The sequence below is a fragment of the Durio zibethinus genome, chromosome 13 (genome assembly GCF_047325235.1).
Source record: "Durio zibethinus cultivar Kanyao isolate XHJ-2024 chromosome 13, ASM4732523v1, whole genome shotgun sequence".
In the NCBI taxonomy this organism is placed as follows: domain Eukaryota; kingdom Viridiplantae; phylum Streptophyta; class Magnoliopsida; order Malvales; family Malvaceae; genus Durio; species Durio zibethinus.
In genome coordinates, this window is record NC_143174.1 from 5499617 (window position 1) to 5519681 (window position 20065).

Consider the following 20065-nt stretch of genomic DNA (forward strand, 5'->3'; position numbering starts at 1 on the left):
CTATATTTATATCAAATAAGCTCAAATAAAAAATTCAGAAGCAATTCCAATTTTATAATCATTCATGTAATTGTAAAAAAAAATAATAATAATAAAGGTTAAACAAAATAAACTTAAAAAAATTATTGATACAAAATTAATTTATTTTACATTTTTTTTATAAGTTTATGGGTAATTAGTATTTTTATAAATCAATATTTAGATTTAATAACTTATTAATACTGATTAAGTACGTAAAGTTTTTTTTTAATATTATAAGTATAAATTATAATCATATTCAAACATTACTTACATTTATAATTGTAAAATAATCAAATAAATAAATTATTTAACAAATTAAAAAGTAAGGCTCCTCCTTACCGTTAAACTAATGCTTAAAGTTTAATTCAATAGCTATTATTTTGATAAAAATATATTTTAATATACATAAAAGTTAACTTTTTTTTATTTTTTAATAAATAGTTAACTATTTTTAATTTACTTTAAATTTGAGGTGTTTACCTATATAAATAATAAAATTAAATAATTAAATAAATAATATATAAATATATAAAATTTAATTAATTTTATTAAGTGATCTTTCATGCAGTACTAGTATAGAAATGGGATGACCTTTCATATAACAGTGTTGCTATTTGTAGTCTAATTTTTTATCTAGACATCTTAAAATTTTAATTTTTAACGAAATTATTTAAATTTTTATTAATAAATTATTTTTATGTGTTTTACATTGTTTTTTATACCTCTTTTCAAAAATTTAATTTTAAAAATTCTTAAAGATTTTTTAAAATTGAACGTCTATTTTGAGAATCTTTAAAAACTTTTATAAATTTATTTTTAAAATTTCGAATCACATTCAAATGTTTTAATATAAACTTTTAAGAAATTAAATATAAAATCAAACCAAAAAAAAAAAAAAACAAATGATTCACTTTTAATTTTATGTTTTTTAAACTGTAAATGGTATTTTTTTTAATTTAATTTGATTGAGGCTTAAAATCTTTTATACTATGTTTGGATTGAGGGAAAAGAAAAGAAAGAAAAGGAAAATAAATAAAGAAATGGAAACAGAAAGACCATTCATTTGGTTGGATGAATTTTTAATTTAAAGAAAATAAAAAGATGTGAAAACTTAATAACCTTTAATTTTTCTTATAATTTTTATTTTTTTAATATCTCAATTTGGAGGAAAAGCTAAAGAAAAGAAAGTTGAAAAAATTTTATTTTTATAAAAAAGATTATTATATCCATCATTTTATTAATATTAAAATTCTAATTAAAAAAACCTAATTGCATCATAATCTTCCTGCAAATTTTTTTAAGTTATCTATTTTTTTAAGTAAGTTTTATATGTTTTTTTCAATATAAAATTTTTTTATAATATTTTAGTAATTTGATTTTGATGAATAATTGCATATGAATAGACATAATTTTTTTAGTTTATGAGATATAATATTTTTATATGATTGTATTTTTTATAGTTAATAGCTTTTATATGAATACATCGTCAAAGTGATAATGTGTTGAAATTTTAGCAATAACAAAAAAATTCATAAATGCATATTTGTAAAATATTTTTTATTTTACTTGATTAAAAACTACTAATATAATAGCAATTATAAAATCATACAAAATAAAATATATCATAATCTAAAAAGTACTCTAAAATCACATGCAATTAAAAGTTATAATTGAAAAAAATTATTATAATAAATTATTTTTTTTCACGTTTTATCCAAAGGTTGTTAAATTTGTTTTTTTTTTATTAATTTTAATTATCTAAATAATAGATACATATATATATTTTAAAATATTTTCTTTTTTTTCTTTATTTTTTTATAAATATTTATTCATACATTTCCTTAGATTTTAGGTTGAGAATGGAGAAGAAATAAAATTAGAGGAGATGAAAACTTTTGATAAATTTATATTTTGATTTTGGAGTGCGTGGAGTAAAAAATTAGGTTTTAATAATAATGAAATATGGAAAGAGGAAGATGGGATACAAATAGTACCACTCTTCATACAAACTTCAATGAGCGGACAGATATTTACAACGGATTGGACGCTTAGCCGTTCGATCCAAAGTGCGTTGAAAAAACCCTGTTTGAGACAAAGACCTAGCCGTTAAAAAAGCAACATACCTTTACCTCTTGGTTTTGGATCTTTGTCCAATTTCCGTATCTGTTCTTGGATCTCTTAGCAATTGTTCATTGTCTGTTGATTAAATCCATTTAATCTTTGTCTTCGATAAAACACTAACTCTCTACATTTAATCTCCTGTCTCACATAACCTTCCCGCTATTACTTTGCCCCTTTGTCGAGTGTCTAGGATGCCCGGCTGTGCACTGCAAATCGGTAAATTTTGGGAGGATTTTGCTTAATTTCTTATAAAATTATCTAAACTTACATACTAATATTCATTTATTTGCTTGATGATCAAATTTGTAGCCTTACGGTTTCTATCGTTATTCCTTAACCAAAACAAACAGGAATTTTGATCATCAAGCCAAATTGTCCCTTTGAATGGATGTAGAAACCATAGGTCTGCAATTTTGATAAACCAAAAACATTTATTTTTATATTATGGTAGAAAAAAAGAGTTGCAGTGATTGTAAGGTTGATTTATTTTTACTTGATAAACCAAAAACATTTATTTTCATATTATGGTAGAAAAGAGGAGTTGCAGTGAGGTTGATTTATTTTTATAATTTGATTTTGTTTATTGAATTCAGAAATTATGGTGTCCGGTTTGATAATTGCAAATCCGGTCGTGTACGAGAAGAAAGAGCGGCGCGTTTGTAACGTAGCAACTTTACCTGATGAATATGCCGTCGAACCTATTGACTAACAAGAAATTTTTGATATCCTTATTGTTCTATTCTTACTATTGATTAATCCCTTTCCTTTGTGCAAGTTATTCAAGTTTACTTTTTCTGTATTAGTTCTTCATATCCAAATTAACATGCTATTGATAATAATGTTTCCATATTTGCATTAAGTTATGTGGAGCAAGTTATTCTGATTTTCTTAATATTCTTATCAGGTTAGAGATATAAAGGATCCTGAGCATCCCTACTCTTTGGAAGAGCTTAAAGTAATAACTGAAGATGCCATTGAAGTAGACAACACCTATAGTTATGTTAGGTAAAATGATCAAATTATCTCTTATTCATATGCTTCTTCCTCATTTTCTATCATATTCAATCTATTCAAATGGTTTTCTTGTTGGTTTGTTTCTTATTCAGGGTCACATTTATTCCTACTGTTGAACATTGTAGTGTGGCTACGGTTATTGGTCTTTGCTTGAGAGTCAAACTTATGAGGATTCTCCCTTCTCGCTACAAGGTATTTATGTTTCTAACCTTATCTTTTCCTTTCTACGTTTTGTGCTAATCTAGTGCTGTATGAATTATGTAAAGCCAATCTGTTTGTTTTCCTGTTTGTTTTGGTTAAGGAATGGGCGGATAAGAGCTTAGTCCCAAATAATGTTAGTATCCCTGATCATAAGCATTTTATGTGTTGATTGGATGGTAGAAAATTGGGGAGAAGAAAAGAAATTTCCTAAATTTGTTGGATTAGTTCAATGAAATAGAAAGGTAGTCATTACTTCTTCTGCATTTCAGACTTACAACCTTTGAACTTGTTTCTCATTTCTTTCATCTTAAAACCTGAAGTCCGAGACTTAGAATTTTGATTCTTATCTCACTAGAGATGCACTGTTGATCTGAGCTGCTTGTTTTGCTTCAGAAATTGCACTGATAACTAAAATTCCATTGGGGTTATTCATAGCATATTAAATACTTTCAAATTTGCTGCTTGAACTTTAGTGCTAGACGAATTTGAGACTGAAGTTTCTTCTTGTAAATGGAGCAGGTAACTCCAACGTCATTTATTGCTAATGGAGCAATATGTCCGACATGTGAAGCCCTTTTCTCATTCTGCTTATACTGTCCATATGAGGATATGAGGCTTCCAAACCCATATGCAGGGCTTTATCATTTCAAACCCCATACCTCAACTGATAGTTACTAGTTCAGATAAGATGAGTGGTCAATAAATCAATTGATGAAAAGTTCTTACTAGGCTCCTATAAGAAAAACCTGTTCCACAAAATTTTCTGCATCTGCATGGTTTGTTCGTTAACGATGTAATCAAATTATTTGGAGTTATTTGTTCCTACATGTCATGTTTAAATTATACATCGTTTATTCTGCAGAGTCTCTTTGCAAATTGTTATGCTCTTTTTCAGTCTCTGACTCCCCGTTACCTTACCCATGCTAATGATTGTTCTTTATTTGTGTTTAGATGGATATAAGGATCACAACTGGAACTCATGCAACTGAAGCTGCATACACTGTCTCTCCTTTTCTCTAGTAGTCAATGCCAGCTTCGTTTTCCAAAAATTTTTAAGAGGGAGATTTCTAGATTAACTTTATAAAGAAGTGTGGTACCGCTTTCACATTATGGTCTAGGTTGAATTTAATTCCTTCCCCAATTTATCTTCCTTTCACGGTGGGAAATGTTTCTCTTGCTAATTAATAACTACTAACTATTATATGATAGAAATAGGAGTCAAATATAGTAATACAAAGCTTGTGTGCATAATGTTGCAGTTAATGGATTATCTAATTCCTTTTTTCTTCTGTAATGCAGTTAATAAACAACTGAATGATAAAGAACGTGTTGCTGCAGCACTAGAAAACCCAAACCTTGTGGATATGGTTGATGAATGTCTGGCTCCATCCTATGGTTGAATGTATTATATTACTAAATGCGGTGAGAGCAATTGTATATCTACTATATAGTCTACTTGTAGATGATTGAAGGTCTCATAATACATGTCAAGGTAAAAGATCTCTTCCCTGAGTTTTCTTAATGAATCTAGATTGAAAAATAAATAATCACAATTTATTCTAATTATGCAAAGCATTTTGGCAGATCCTACTATCGTCCATTAAAAAGCTTCTGGTGTTAAAGCTGGAAGCAATACAGGTGAGATCTTCAATACATATACCCTGGATATCAAAATTTGAGAGGTCAAGTGCCATTCATGTGTGCACCTCAATATTCTAGCATGTTAGGTAATTTACATAGCATCAAAATTCTTTTGCAACCATTTAACTTGCTTTTCAATCCAGCATCCCTCAAGGCATTCATAGCTGAATGATATAGCCATCCATCTGAGTTCCTTCGGTTTTAATGTCCTGCAGAAGCTTCACCAACTTATTGATCGGGCTTGTTTTAGAGAAAACCCCAACTATGATGCTAGCCATAGCCTTGTAGATTAATTCCCTGGTTAACCTAAACTCCTGGTAGAATTTCACACGCATCTCATTCTCCCTTGCTGTATTGTAAGCTCTAAGGATAGCAGTGTGGCTAACTTTATCCGGTGCCACCTTTCTTTGCTTCATTTCTTTCCAACTCTTCTCTACGTGTCTCAAGTTCTTGACTCTCCTATGCATGTCCATCAAAAAATTGTAAACCCATACATTTGGTTGAAACCCTTTCTGTTTCATTTAAGCCACAAGCTTCATTGCATCTCTTATGCTCCCTGCTTTCCCATTCGTTGCCATCATGCTAGAATATGCCACAAAACATTTATCAAACGCCTTCTGTTCCATCTCTGAAAATACCATTTCAGCTTTCGAGTTTGCGACAGTAGGCATTTATGGTCGAGGCATAAGTTACTTGACCTGGTTTCAGCCCTGAAAAAGCAGCTCCTCATAAACTACAATGGCAGAACGAAACCCTCTTCTTTTGGAGAAGCCATTGACTATTGTGCAGAAAATACTATCAGAAACCTTTATGTTTGTATTCTTCATCACCATCACAACTTCCAAAGTTTTCTCTAATAACCTTTCTTCTATATACATCAATACAAGTTTTAAAAAGCACTTCTTGATCCCTTACGATTCTCCTCTCCTCTGCATCTTTGAATACTTCTTCAACCACAGTTAAATCACCAATGTTCGAAAATGAGTGTATCAAGGAACAGCAAACTGAAGAACTCACAAAATTCCTTTCTTTGTCATGTCTTTGAAATATTCAAGAGCTTCATAAGTTCGACCTGATTTAGCCATTGACTTGCAAAGAATACTGTATGTGCTACGTGCAACTGGTGTTAAATTCAACTTCCTACTTTCAAATTCATTAAAAATAAGGAAACTTTGTCCATACCGCCAATTTGCTAATGAGCTTCCATTATCTGGCAATAAGATTCCGAATCCTGAAAATTTTCATTGATAAGCAATTGTGCTTATAAACATGTGCAACTTGTTATAACCTGCCATTGCTGAATGAAATGCAATGACAGCAACTTCCTCATCTGATTTACACACTTCAAGCAAAGTCTCCACAACCTTGAATTTTCTAGGTCTAATACAAGTATTGATTAGTCTAGAACAAGTATAACCATCAGGCAAGACATGTTAATGCTTAAAATCCTTTGAAAGAGATATGATTAAATCCCATTTCTTGGATTGCACCAAGTACCTGATTAGAAGGCTTAACTTTGGTTTTTGTGGTATGAATTCAGGCCTTTGTTTTGCTTTCTCATGGTAATCATATGCTAGCTCTTCACTGTGAATATCCTGAAATAACCCACACAAAAACCTATTTAAATTATCCAAATCTGGTAGAGAAAAATGTTGGGGATCATGAAATTTTAGGCCCAACTTGGTGATGGGCACATTGGTTGATACATCTTCTAGGATAGAAAATGGACAACCTGAGGAGTTGATGTGGAATAATGGAAGGTTGGAGCTGGGGAATGAGACAAGGTGAAGGGTTTTGCATCATGAAAAGAGACCAAACTTACTGGTTTTGATGTGTAGGAATCAGTTGAAGGTAATGACCAGTCTGGAGAACTGGAAATGGCCATTTTGGGGGAGATAAGGTTATTGGAACTGTTGTTGGAACAGAACACTAATAGCTTATCTTTTTGTGGGTTGGATTTTGCCATGTCTGCATGCATTATATCAACCAATACAAACATGACAATTGGAATTTAAATCTATCTTTGTCTGAAAATAATAAAGGACTGCCTTCTGACAGTGTTATGTTTGCAGCTACTAGAATGGCTGTGCCAAACATTGGAGAGAAGGCAGAGAAGAGTTGGCTGAGAGACAGAAACAAAAATTTTCAGTTGTCCGAGAAAGGCAAAGAAAAGAACAGTAAAAATGAAAAACAAAGAGAAAGAAACTTCAAACCAAGAGGTAAAAGCTATTTACTAGCTTAAATGACTTTAATTTCCAATTGGCCAATCGTTTTTGCAAATTAGGAAGAAGATAAACATAAAATGATCATGTGTTTTTAATTATTATAATCGTTCATTGGTGGGGGTAAGAACTTGTACTTGAATAAAAAAAATATACATTTTAGCTTATAACCCCGTTGAAAGACAAAAAAAAATAAAAAAATTCGATTAAATATGATAACTTGTATATTTATTTTATTTTAAATACATATAAAATATAAAAATTATCATATTATATTTTGTATTGATACATTAAATATGAAATATAATTTTTATTTTTTAAAATTTTTATTTTATTTTTATTAAAATTTTAAATAATATATTATTTTATTATTTTATCATTTTCTTAAAATGTCATCCTTTACGATCATTGAATCTAATCATGATTTTTTTAAAGTGGATGGTGGGGACAAAATAAGTGGATGAAACTTGTAAGAGTGGATAATATTAGATTATTGAGGTTATTTTATAATCAATCATCAATAATTGCTATACGCTAATCCACCAAATCTACCACCCTGTACCCTGTAGGTAAAAAGGAGGAATTCAGTCAAGAAAATCATTTTATTCAGAAAGAGAAATCAACCAAAGAAAACCAAAAACAAAAAGAGCATGCTTTCAAAACCATTTGTCAGAGAGATAATAGTGATTTTTACTCTTTATTATAGTGATTTTGAGATGGTAACAAATAAAAGGATCATCAAAACTCTTAGGCCTAACTTGACTCATAACTAGTATGTAAAGAAATTGAGAAACTACATCCAATAGGAAAAAAAAAACTACAGGAAAGATCATTCTGATTACAAAGTCGACTTACATATCAAACAGCAAAGCCTGTCACTGATACAAAGTAGAAACATAAAATATAAGTGAAAGAGGGGTTAATTTTAAGGGACTGCAGAATATTTTATCTAATTTTGCATCTGCTATCTGCAAACTTTCTATTTATACACATGCAATAGTACATCTGATCATTTTAAACATGACATGATAATACAATATAAAATAAGATATATAATGATACGATTTAAAATTTTAATAAAATTCATATATAAGATTGACAAAAAGAAAAAAATGTGTTTAGTGTTTAAAATGTTGACATAAATTGTGATAATTTTTTTTTTTTTTGTATTTTAGAGGTATTTGACACAAATAAATAAATATATATACAAAAATTGCCAAGATTACAATAAAGGAAGGAAAAAAAAAAAAAACTCAGTATTATCACATGTCCAAAATTGACATTGTGGAGCACCTACCTCAGTTTACCTCTCATTTCCAAATATCATTCCTTTGTTTCCTCAGATTCATTGGTTGTTGCTACGGATGTCATGTATGCTTGAATAATTTCATGCTAAGCCAATGGAAACATACCGCAACCACAAGTACAGGAAGTGTTAACGGCACCAAGCAGCCGTAATACCTGTTAAAGAAAGGGAAGCGAGAATCAAGGAAAAAACATATTGGGACTTCAATATTTTAAAGTCATGAATAATAAAAAGAAATACCTGTAAAGCTTAAACATATAGTGTAAAAAAGAAAAAGAAAATATTTTATGACACGTTTCAATTTAACATGATAAATTTAAATATGGTACGATGATATAATATAAAAAATAAAAGTTACATAATTTAAAATATTAATAAAAATTTTATACGGATTTGACAAAAACAAAAAAATGTGTTGTGTTTGACGTGTCCATTCGTATTTTTACACGTTTGACAGGAATGTATAAATGGTCAAATCTAACTTTAATATGCAGCCAAGCACAAGGCTAATTGATTTTGCCTTGGTAGGCAAGTAACAGAACTACATCACATCTGCAACACTTGCAACCATCGTAAAAGCAAACTAGCCTAAATAATCTTGATGGTTTTTTTTGCCTGTCCACTTTAACAAAAACTAATTTGATCAATCATCAACAAGTTGGAAAGATAACTGTCAATTTGAAAATGAATCCACCATGCTCATTCGTACAAGCCACAAAAAATCATATAAAGCAGAAGTTCAACTTGAGGGAACTCTAATCACAAAGTGTTTCCCTTATGAGTCGTTTTCCTTTGCACCACATCCCCACTTTGGCCTTTCACCTTTCTCTTGCTACCTTTATTCCTTCTGTTTGGATAGATAGGCATATACAGGTAGCCGGAATATCAACACACATATCTGTTTTGCCATATTTTTATGCCTAGTAGGCTGTAGCACTAGCAACAAGAACATCCAACTGCATATTTACCAAAATTACCTAGACCGACAAAAGATAACAATGCAAAAACATTAAGCATTGCTAGCTTAGCCCAGACCAGAGGCGTATCCACATATATAGGTAAGATGTCATGGATAACCCCAAAGATTGGAAAATAAGAAAATTTGAAGGAAAATTTTCCTTTGAACACCCCAAAAATTTTCTCTTGGACACTCTTGTCGTCGATAAAATTGGTAAATACATCAGCAGTTATATATATATATATATATATATATATTATACTTGGATACCCAAAAAAATCTTGGATATGGGAAAAAGAAAGTTAAAAGAAGGGAAAAAGAGAAAACTATGCTATTCTTTGCCATCACTGACAAAGATTAGCAGCCCAGGCAACAGCCAAAAATCAGCTAAATCAGCAATTGCAAACAGACATGCAACCAAAGTGTATCAAGTATTTAAAAAAAAAAAAAAAGCAACCAAAGTGTATGTATTAGATACGGATAACAGCATGCCAAAATAGCCAAAGGCTAATAGAGAGATTAAACATAAACAATGCTACCATCCTTGCACATATAAGCTGGCGAAAAGAGAACTGAGATAATTAATCTGCTTCTCTGTTCAAACATTTTTGAGATTATACTTCTATCAAATTAAAAAAAATATATATACAAAAAATAAGTAAAGCTTCGATTTAATCTGTTACTTTTATTTGTGTTTACTCCTTCTCATTTACCTTCTATTTACTTTAAAATTTGCCTTAGTTGATTAAAATGTACTACTACTGTCATATATTCAATCGTGTTGTGTTTATATTGGGTAAAACATGAAAATTATCGCAAGACGTCAAATACGAAACATATTTTTTAGATTTTGTCTAATCCGTAATAGTTTTTATCAAAATTTTTAACCGAATTACTTTCATGTCTTATTTTTTTTTGTATATTTTTGTGTTGTGTCTAAAATTTTAAGATCTATATTCAGATATAATTGTTCTATGTAAAGGTAAAATCCCTTTTAAAAATGAAATCGAAGGAAAATTGAAGAACATAAAAACGACAAACTGATATTACCTGTCGTTTTGGATGGCTGCAATCAGAGGATACTTCGACAGAAGAAGCTTCGAGGTATAAGTGGTGAAGCGAAATCCAGGCAAGACAAGAGATCCGATTCCCACCATTAACCATCCCCCACAAACCACCATGGATGACTCGGTTAACGGATTTCCGGACCCAAGAAAAAAGAACACAAATAAAACCATAAAAGATCTCCAAACGATGTCGTTTTAATTTTTTAAATTTTTTAAGATGAAAAGTCGGTGAAAAATGAATGGTAAAAAACCGGGTCGCAACCCAAATCGGGGAAAAGGGTCAAAACCCGAACTCTTATTTCTTAAAATGAAAAATATTATCTCAATTTTCAGTCGGAAAGTGATGCTTCAAGTTGAAAAATCTCTCCAAATTTCAAATTCAGGTAAGTTTCTTTCATTTTTGAATTAAACATACCATTTTAAAAAATGTATTAATTCTTTTTTTTTTTTTCTTCTTTAGTGTACATGAGAACCTGAAATTTACTCACAATCTCGTATAAAAATTAAAAATTGATATTAATCTAATTGAGTTGAAATTAAAATCATGATCATCAGTTATCACAGGACAAAGGCTCTAAGCCCCTAATATTCTTTTATTGCATGCAACTTGCGAAACTTTTTACTTTAAATTCTTTGCATTGTTAAAACTATAATCTGTTGGAAGCCAAATAGTAAAATTCTAAAATCTTGTTTATATTTGGATTTTTTGCAAGTTTTTAAAGCTATACATTATGTCTGAAATTCTGTAGTTTGTTTAATATACATTGAAATTTATACCTAAATTCTAATGTGTGCTGCTGTGTAACTGTAATAGCTGTAAATTTTTTTTTTTTTTTGGGGGGGCGTTGGGTAGGGGGAGGGGGTATTGTTTGATTTTTCATGATGCCAAAGCGGTCCAGTAACTTGATGTGCATGAGCTTGTTGGAGTGCCAATGATCCGTACCCAAACCCATTGTGTGTCATCAACTTCCCGAATTTCTGCCAACTGCAACATTTAATAATTTTCATTAGCTTCTTATTCATTGCTCAGTCCCAACAAAGCTTCGATAAGGTTCTTTATATCTTTTTCTACAAGTTGGCCAATGAAATTAAGGCTTTACTTGGTAGAGAGAATGAAAAGGGGTAAGGATGTAAACTTATTAATTTAAAGGTTAGGCTACAAAATAGGAAAATGGTTATCAAATTTAATCATTGGATTAATAAGTTTTCCATCGTTATCAGTTTCCTTCCTTCCTATCAAGGAAAGCCTAAGTTTTCATATTTAAAGTTATTCATTTTGTCATGGACCCCAGCAATTTTTTTTTTTTTGGGAAAAACTTGACAAAAATGATGTGAAGAACTTAAGTTTTGCATGCTATTTAGTGAGTTATAATTTATGATGACATTTTTGTTTGAAATTTGTTTCTATGTATGACACGTTCATGAAGTTTATTATATACTTTGTATGGCTATGTTTTGGTTACTTAGGAGAACTAAAGGAAGTTGGAAACTAGAAACATAGATAATTGTGGTTTTGATTGCTTACTCTGTCGTCTCTTAGCTCAAATATAGCCGAATCTTCAGAAAATGGAATTGGTCTTGTAGGAGCAACCTGTATGTATTTGTAGAGATTTTAAAATCAGTGTAACATCACTGTTTGCTGTAGACTTGTAGGAATAAGTGAGTGTGAATAGCTGGATACAAACCTTTGGGTCACAGTTTCTGTTGGGATCATTTGGATTCTCCATATTGTCATCAAAACTAGCTGTGAGATCGTTATCAATACTAACTTCTTCCTTTCTATCATGGGCTCCCATTTCAGTTTGATCTTCAGTAGATTTCTCTCCATTATGTGGGAAACCACAGTTTTTCCATCTCCATGTCAATTGGTCCATGTACCTTAGGTATACGTTTCCATCTGAACCTATCAAAAACAGTTGATTGCCTTGGAAACATGGTCCGGGAGGAGCAACCAAGGTAACATCTTTGCATGGAGTGCCGTGTTCCACCCAGGTCCAGCCATCCCATGCATTCCAGTGATATTCAACTAGTCCACCATCTTCCGAAAGCATGAAAAGTGAACCTGTTAGTGAAAATAACGAAGGCCTCATAGCAGTTCCTGGCAACCTGGATAGAACCAAATGCTGAGATTGGTAATGCTCATGCCACAACTCAGTTACTTTGTTATACTGGTAGAGCCGGCCATTTCTTCCAACAACAAACACTATATTTTCCCTAAAGATTTCTTGGTCTATTATGCATGCAAGTTTGGTTTCAGGAGGGTTTCGACAATCTTTCCATTTGAATTTCCTCAGGGCAACCTACATGACATTTAAGGATGGTGATTAGTGCAGCACTGCTGGAACATTTCAAAGAATCTGTACACTACTTTTTGAAGTCTAGATACTGGAATTATGTTTGAAGTGTTAAAATTTTCATTTTATAGTTTTAACTTTAACTAGTACTCAGTTGCCCCTGACACTGTGCAATGCGATTTTGGATCCTCAGAATGTGATGCAGCATAAGGGATAATTTGGAATTTTTCTCTAGTAAAATGGTTTTAGGTATAATATGGTGAAAATGAGATAAATTGATTAGTACTTGAATATATAATTCAAGGTTTGTATGTCTTATGGAAGAATTTCAAACAAAAAAGTAGAATTGTTGTTATCTTTCCCTTTTTGTCTTTTCTTTGTTTTCTTTTTTAGGAGGAAAAGAAAAATTAAATAAACAAACCATGATTAATTAATCTGTTTGCTTTTCTAATTTTATTTGATTTCTGCAACTTACTGTGAACTGCAGTAGTCTTCCGCTTTTGCTCACAAAGAAGAGTGCATCTTCTGCTGTGACTTTTAGTTTACCTGGCATACCATCCCAAGGAGGGCCTGCAACAACTTGCCTTCCTTTCCTCATTGCAGTGCAATTTATCCATGCTAGCTCATTGCCGCTCCTTTCTCTGATAAGCAAGGTTCCATACACATCAACAAAAAATAAACTTACATTGTAGTTTCCCAGGGCACCTCTCATTGGCGTTGAATGATCATGTCTTAACCAGAGCCATACACTCTCAGTGTAAAGATATTCAAAGGTCAAACCACCATCTGTTATGATAAAAAATGATACACCTGCTTGCATCACCCTCAGTCGGAAGTTGATGTTGATCCAGTTGTCTGGGATACTATATTCTTCTGATATTTTCACTACTCTACTCCTGGAAGTGCCTAGAGATAAGTAATCCTGTTGTGCTTTATTACCTTTTCTCCTTGTCAGTGATCTTGTATTTCCTGAATCATTTGGTTCATCTTTTATTCCTGCTATGCAATTCATAGGTGCACGTTCTTCTGTGCAATACTCTGCATTCCATCCTTCTGTCTCGGGGGCATCTAGTATTGACCAGACATACTTAGATGATAATTTTTTTCGCATTTTAAATTGATGTGTTGGCCCAGAATTTTCACCACCTAGGCCAGGTATATGTAACTCTGCAAGTCTACCATCATCCAGTGCAAACAGTGTCCTGCCAGGTTGAAATTTGAGTCCTGCAATACCTCTTGCAGCTTTTGTGTTTGGTGGATGCATATGATTCAGCCATGCTTCTGAAATTTGGTTCTCTTGAGCTGTACCTATCTTGACACGTAAAAGTTACATCAAGGATGTAGTCTTGGTGCTAGATTTTCTAGAAAATTGTAACTTGTAGGTAATGCAAATGCATCATTATTTTAACACTACATGATTTCGTGCATTTATCCTATCTTGCTTGGAGGTTTCATGTAATAAAAGTCTTGAATTCCCAGAATTACAGGTACGTAAGAATGGACAACCTCATTTGTCCTACCTGATTGACTTTAGAGTTTTTGGAAGTGAATTTGGTTCAAGGAACCTAGCTACTTCTGCTGTTGTTAGTTTTTTGCAGCTAAGATTTGAGTCATCTTTATTATTTAATTAAACTCGTTGAATTGGAAGTTGCATTTCAAATTCTTTTGGAAACTTTTTTTACTGCTGAACTCAATGCTGATTGCTTTATCATCTACTCCCTCATTTTGACTTGCTAAATTATCTGCTGTCATGGCCGCTCGAGACATTTTTCCTTCAGTCTTTTCATGCTTCTTCAGCTTTATGTCAATAAGTGATTGCTCTGATATATAGGAGTATTTGGAAGTGACTACAATCCTTAAATTTTGTAGGCTGTTGGCATATGTATAATTAGATGTGGAAATATCTGATATTATTGGTTTCCACAATTTACAGTTACCTTTACTTATGGTGTTCTAAATCTTATTATTTCTTTTCTACTTTTTGATGGACTGTATTAGCTTCTTTCATGTCCACATATTTTAACTGGTTTCTCGATCACAAGCAAAGCAAAAAATACAGTGGTGCACCTTAGTGGAAATGTTTATTAGAATTATATTCTGATGTGGTTCAGAATGAGATTACTATTGACATCAATATCTTGATTTAAGAAAAAATTATGTTACTTGAACTGGGGTGTGAATGTCAGATATGGTTATGTGTCTGGCACAAGTATGTTCAATTTTTTTCTCAGTTTTTCATATATTTGTAGAACCATACTTCCATAACTATGCTGGTCGGATATATGTCAGACACCAGTTCTTCAAGGAAAATGAAGAGTTTGAGCACCATAGTAAAAAAATATATAGCTTGAATATCTGGGAACCATATGGTTTAACCTCAAAAAAACTAAAATATTTTTTAGATATCATTTAAGGGAGATTACCTATAAAGCTATTCAGTTCTTTCTTTTTCTTTAAAAGAAAAAAAATTAAAAGAGAGCTTTATAACACCACGTGACTTACCTGAATGCTTTGGTATTCGATACTCAAAAACTGATCCAGTGGATGTAGTGAGAAACAATGAGAAGAACCTTTCATTTGGCTCATCTTCCAGTAGGGGAGTAACAGATGTCATGTAATGATCTTCTGGACTTCCATGGGCTATCCATTTCCATTTCCTTTGATGTAGTCGTCTCTCAACCAATTTACCTCCCTGAATATTTGAAGAAGTTTGTAAGACATAATATCAAGTTTAGAATTATAGGATTTGTACAAATCTTTTGGTGCTCTAATGTGTATTTAGTTTGTCAGTATTGGTGATATGTGAGAGTATGAATTGTTTACTCAGAATACCTTTGTTAGGAGAAACAAGGATACAGAGTGATCTCCACTCATGCCATGTATCGTACACCCCAGTAATGGTATTAGAGAACCATCATTCACAGTTTCTTCACTTTGTAGATGCTTCTTCCATGATGGCCTCGAGCTCTTATCATATTCATAGAGATGACCTGTAGAACTATTGCATCATTTCATGTTTAGCTCACCTTTTTTTGGATAATCACTCTGGTAATCATAAAGCTGAAAATAAACAACAGATTATAATTTATACTCTTATAACAACATACATATTCACACATAATTCTTTCCCTCAGATCTTCGGAGCTTGTTTTGGTGACTATTTTATTTTATTGTGCATTGATTTCTCTATTTGACAATGCTTTTCTTCCAGCTAACTGAATTATGTATTTGTTAAAAAAGAATGGAATAAGGTTTGAATTTACCACTCTGCTTAAGGTGGTGAATCAAATTTACTGCTATCTTCAAACATGTGCAATTTTTTGCCATTGTACTTATTAATTTGGTTCCAAAATAGTCTAAAGTTAATGGCAAAAGAAATAATGGAATATTTTACAAAATTTTTAACTTTTGACCATTTTTGAATCAAATTGGAAAGTATAGTGATAAAATTACAACAGAAGATAAGATAAATTTTATCCATCATAAATTTAAACCTTATGTCAAAGAGAATAAAAATATGCCTTGTTAAACTAAGGATATTTTATGTCTCTTTACTGGCCTAAAAAAATGGCTAAGGATTTTGGATGTTTGTGTGCTTACAGAGAGAAAGAGAGAGCACCTTATTGTATATACTACTTCTGATCTAATTCTAGCTGCGTCAGCTATTGCTGCTACATCTGCTCCTGGTGGTCGGCCATGATTCTCCCACCTGTTCTTTGTTTACAGCACATATTCCCAACAGGATATTAGTCTCCTGTTGGAATCTAAATCTCATTTACAGAGACTGGAAAATGAGACTTGCATCACATGGTAGCAATGAATGAAGGTCTCTACTTGCATTAAGAATTTGAACGAAAAAGTTCTACCTTGGAGGCTCAACCTCACTGAGTTCCAGCAACAAGCCATTCTTTGTGCAGAAATAAACTCTCCTGCATTGAGTTCAGAAAAATCGACTATTGGTTGAGACATATTGCATGTATTTTGCAATGAAATTTGACCAAGGCCCTCCATTTTGTATTATTCCCTGAAGCAAAATTCTTAATATTGAATTAATGTACTTACAGCCCATCATATGAAACAGTACCGGACTTTATTTGAATCACTGAACTCTGTTCTGCTTCTTTGTCTGTACTTTGATAGAATGCAGGTTTGAACTCCACCCAAATTGGCTGTGAGCTGTCACTGAGTTGCATCTGAAAAGAGGAGGATAAATCATTCAATAATAGCATCAAGGAACCCTTGTGGTGACAATCTATGTAAATCCCTTTTGCAAAATGTTATATGTTTTTATTATTGAGGCCATTGATTAAGAAATTTGAGAATGGAGTTTTGAAGTAGACTGTGATGGCACTTCTGCCTTATTTGGAGTGGAGAGGAGAGTATAGTTGATAGCAAGTTTATGCTCAATTACAACTGTAACCTGAGTTAAAATCATCACGAAAATAATTTGTATTTTGTAGGCTAAAAGGGGGATCACAAGATGAAATAATCAAAGTGGACTATTTACTATAAAATCCTTCGATTTGAGGGATTTTAAGAAGTTATCTTTTCAGGGTTTGGTACGTTAGTTCATTTCCAAACAGGTTAGATTAAATCTTTTGCTCCTTTGCACTCTACTCTCTCCTACTCCCCCAACGTACAAACATAATGTAAAAGTTCTTTGCCTTGGGGTTGGCCTTATTTCCTGTTAGTTATGATTGGAATACATCCTGATTCTGGTGCTGTGGTGCCCGAGATCCTCCATTAATAGTTTACTTATTTGAAAAACACCATTGAATTACTTTCCTACTAGGCTTTGTTTCAGTATAATTAACATTTGACTTCTTGGTGTTCTACATATGCATGATGATCGAAGTGGTTCTATGTGCATGCTTTATTTCTGCTCTGTGGTGCAGCTCTTATTAACATGACTTGTCACTCTAATCTAGTGCATGTAAATATAGACCATCAGAATATTGTAGAAACCTTTTAATTGCAGGCACTTACACAAAGGGAAATGATCCCGATATTGTTTAGTTGAAATTTACTTTGTTCACTAACCATAGGAAGAAATTCATCTCATTCAAATTGCAACCTTTATCCCACCCAACTTTAGGATAACTAGACAACTAATAAAACAAAATTAAAGGGAAGAAGCAAAAATTGAGTAGGATGGTTGATTCTAGGGTTGGTTCTTTACTTATATAACATCACTGTAATTGTTTTGATTTTAAAAGTACTCAAAAGTTCCAGTATACAATCCTGTCTAGTTCATACTATTTCGTCTAATGAAAATTTGAAAGGAACTGGTGCTTAGTGGTACCTGGTATAGATTCCCTTCCTCTGAGATAGCAAGAATTGTCTGGTTGACAATCAAAACTGAGACTGCGCCACCTGCTGATATGTGCAGGTCATGTGGTGCTATCACCCACTGGACTCCATTCCAGAACCTCTCATAGATAGACCCACTTTCACCGGTAACCCAAATGGATGTATCGGACATTTTTGTCAAGGAAATTCTTTTTCTTAGAGGCAAAACTGTAAAAGAGTTCTCCTCTAGCCCTCCCATATCACCATCCTTCATTTTTAAGTTCTTTTGGTTAGAAACATCTTTTTCATTTTGTAAGTGCTCTTCTTTGGTCCTTCTTGTTTGATCAATAAAACCTACTTTAGTACAGTTATCATTAACACAAGATACAAGATCAAAAGGAAGTTTCACTTCAACCCATCTGTTGGATTGCTCTTGAAACTCCCAGAATCGATCTGTTTTCTGCTCGAATTGTCGAGTTGTTTGTTGAACAAAGTGCGGGCACCATGAGGCAGAAGTAAGAAAGACAAGGTAGCTTACTGACAGAAGGACCCAGATGAAAGTTATTAAATGGAATATAGACATAGTAGCTGAAGAACCCAAAAAAAAAAATAAGGAAAGAGGAAGCCAGATATAACAGAACTCTTCCAAACTAACATATGCTGATTGTGTCATAAGCAAGTTAGGTTGGTTTTGTACAGTTTGTGGTGCCCCATATGGACCATAGACAAAACGGCTTTCCCGTAGTACTTAAAGGACTAATCAGCACTTTTGGAAAGACAACTGCTCCTTTCGTGGCCGCTCTATTGCCATGAGATCAAGAGAAAGAAGATTATGCTGTGGGGGACCATGAGAGAAAATAATTACATGATACAGGTTTCTTAGATTGAAGCTACTATCTACACCTATATTGCTGGGCATCTGTGTTTGTCACCACTCTTGTGGTAACAACTAACAACCACAAAGTCAAGTTTCTCGGTAGGTTTTTTTTTTTTTTTGACTGGTATTTTCCTCTGTATGTGTTGCTTGCAGCTAATGATGCTTTTCTAACCTAATCATAACGACTTTGAGTCAGTCTTGTATTAATTTATCGCTATATTTAAAGTTTAATCACTTACAGGTGTTGGCTCAAGTGATAAATGAATGTTTTTTTTACTTGTTTGAATTCCAATTTATTAGAAATTATAAAAATAATATTTTTTTGTAAATTTATTTTCTTACATAAATCTATTTAAACTAATTTGAAGGGAGAATATAAGGAACAAAACTCAAAAATCTGTTTCCACTTAACCAAAAAAATTTAACCAGTATGGTAAACATGGTGATGGAAACATCCTTGCTTGTTTTTATAAAGTAAATCCATTTCCTGAAATTCCTCTACCACCTCCGCTCTCCACAGTAGACAGCAAGAAATAGATTCATTGTATTATTACAAGTTGCATTCAGGTGAGTTCATCCTGCTCAGTGATCAATTGACTTTACAAGTACAGGCTGTTGAACGACACTCATAGCCCATGGGGTCCATTGACCGGTAAGGGTACTTGCTTTCAAGCATAGAATCATTAAGATTTTTCAGTAGAATTCTTATATTTAATTTGTGGGATGCTACGGTTGGGCATGTGACCATGTGTCAGCTGATATTGATATTACTAATTTTCTATGGTAATTGGTAAATGAAAGAGACAGGTAACAAGTTGGAAGTTGGGCTGATATGGTGTTTTTGTAATGATAAATTTTCTTAGGTAATTATTTCAATATATATATATATATATATATCTGTATGAGATCTGTCATCATCCATGCATGGTCCACATATGATAATTATTGGCCTTTTCAATTTTGGTAGACGTGAATCCCCTTATGGCACATACCATGTAGTGAATACCAATATCATCGATTGGATTCCATTGGGGAAATCCAAAAGCATCCCTCC

The 20065-nt window shown here is 32.3% G+C and overlaps 2 protein-coding genes, 1 long non-coding RNA gene and 1 pseudogene across 8 annotated transcripts; 1 reads left to right on the forward strand and 3 right to left on the reverse strand.

Annotated features, from left to right (window-relative positions):
• Nucleotides 1-1963: 1963 nt before the first annotated feature.
• Nucleotides 1964-17425, forward strand: LOC111303951 (protein AE7-like). 6 transcript variants are annotated; one of them, XR_016327109.1, is made up of 8 exons: nucleotides 2008-2358; nucleotides 2736-2806; nucleotides 3047-3147; nucleotides 3249-3348; nucleotides 4309-4515; nucleotides 4657-4849; nucleotides 4942-4995; nucleotides 7071-7265. XR_016327109.1 is itself a non-coding variant. In XM_089742801.1 (5 exons), the coding sequence occupies exons 1-5, from the start codon at nucleotides 2334-2336 to the stop codon at nucleotides 4033-4035; spliced, it is 456 nt and encodes a 151-aa protein (XP_089598927.1). In that variant the 5' UTR covers nucleotides 1964-2333; the 3' UTR covers nucleotides 4036-4380. The 6 variants fall into 6 exon arrangements, 1 of the variants encoding a protein (XP_089598927.1); XR_016327108.1 differs by having other exon boundaries at nucleotides 2011-2358; nucleotides 4309-4475; XR_016327110.1 differs by lacking the exon at nucleotides 4309-4515 and having other exon boundaries at nucleotides 1979-2358.
• LOC111303950 (pentatricopeptide repeat-containing protein At5g13770, chloroplastic-like) lies at nucleotides 4890-7064 on the reverse strand (annotated as a pseudogene).
• Nucleotides 7968-10934, reverse strand: LOC149515269 (uncharacterized). Its single transcript, XR_016327113.1, has 2 exons — nucleotides 10535-10934; nucleotides 7968-8681 (listed from the first exon to the last, which is right to left on the reverse strand). It is a non-coding gene; the product is annotated as an uncharacterized LOC149515269 (long non-coding RNA).
• On the reverse strand, nucleotides 11224-19830 carry LOC111303949 (uncharacterized). The gene is made up of 10 exons (XM_022900495.2): nucleotides 18148-19830; nucleotides 16908-17038; nucleotides 16712-16774; nucleotides 16465-16554; nucleotides 15678-15843; nucleotides 15348-15537; nucleotides 13321-14153; nucleotides 12237-12851; nucleotides 12077-12142; nucleotides 11224-11536 (listed from the first exon to the last, which is right to left on the reverse strand). The coding sequence occupies exons 1-10, from the start codon at nucleotides 18805-18807 to the stop codon at nucleotides 11429-11431; spliced, it is 2922 nt and encodes a 973-aa protein (XP_022756230.1). The 5' UTR covers nucleotides 18808-19830; the 3' UTR covers nucleotides 11224-11428.
• Between the last annotated feature and the right edge of the window lie 235 nt (nucleotides 19831-20065).

Excerpts from the sequence above, each read along its gene's own strand:
- LOC111303951 (XM_089742801.1), top strand. The coding sequence starts at position 2,334 with ATGCCCGGCTGTGCACTGCAAATCG. Across the intron at positions 2,359-2,735 it reads CGGCTGTGCACTGCAAATCG|AAATTATGGTGTCCGGTTTG; the intron begins GTAAATTTTGGG and ends TATTGAATTCAG. Across the intron at positions 2,807-3,046 it reads AAGAGCGGCGCGTTTGTAAC|GTTAGAGATATAAAGGATCC; the intron begins GTAGCAACTTTA and ends TATTCTTATCAG.
- LOC111303949 (XM_022900495.2), bottom strand. The coding sequence starts at position 18,807 with ATGACACAATCAGCATATGTTAGTTTGGAAGAGTTCTGTTATATCTGG. Across the intron at positions 15,538-15,677 it reads CCTTGTTTCTCCTAACAAAG|GGAGGTAAATTGGTTGAGAG; the intron begins GTATTCTGAGTA and ends TCAAATATTCAG. Across the intron at positions 12,852-13,320 it reads GAAGACTACTGCAGTTCACA|GTTGCCCTGAGGAAATTCAA; the intron begins GTAAGTTGCAGA and ends AATGTCATGTAG.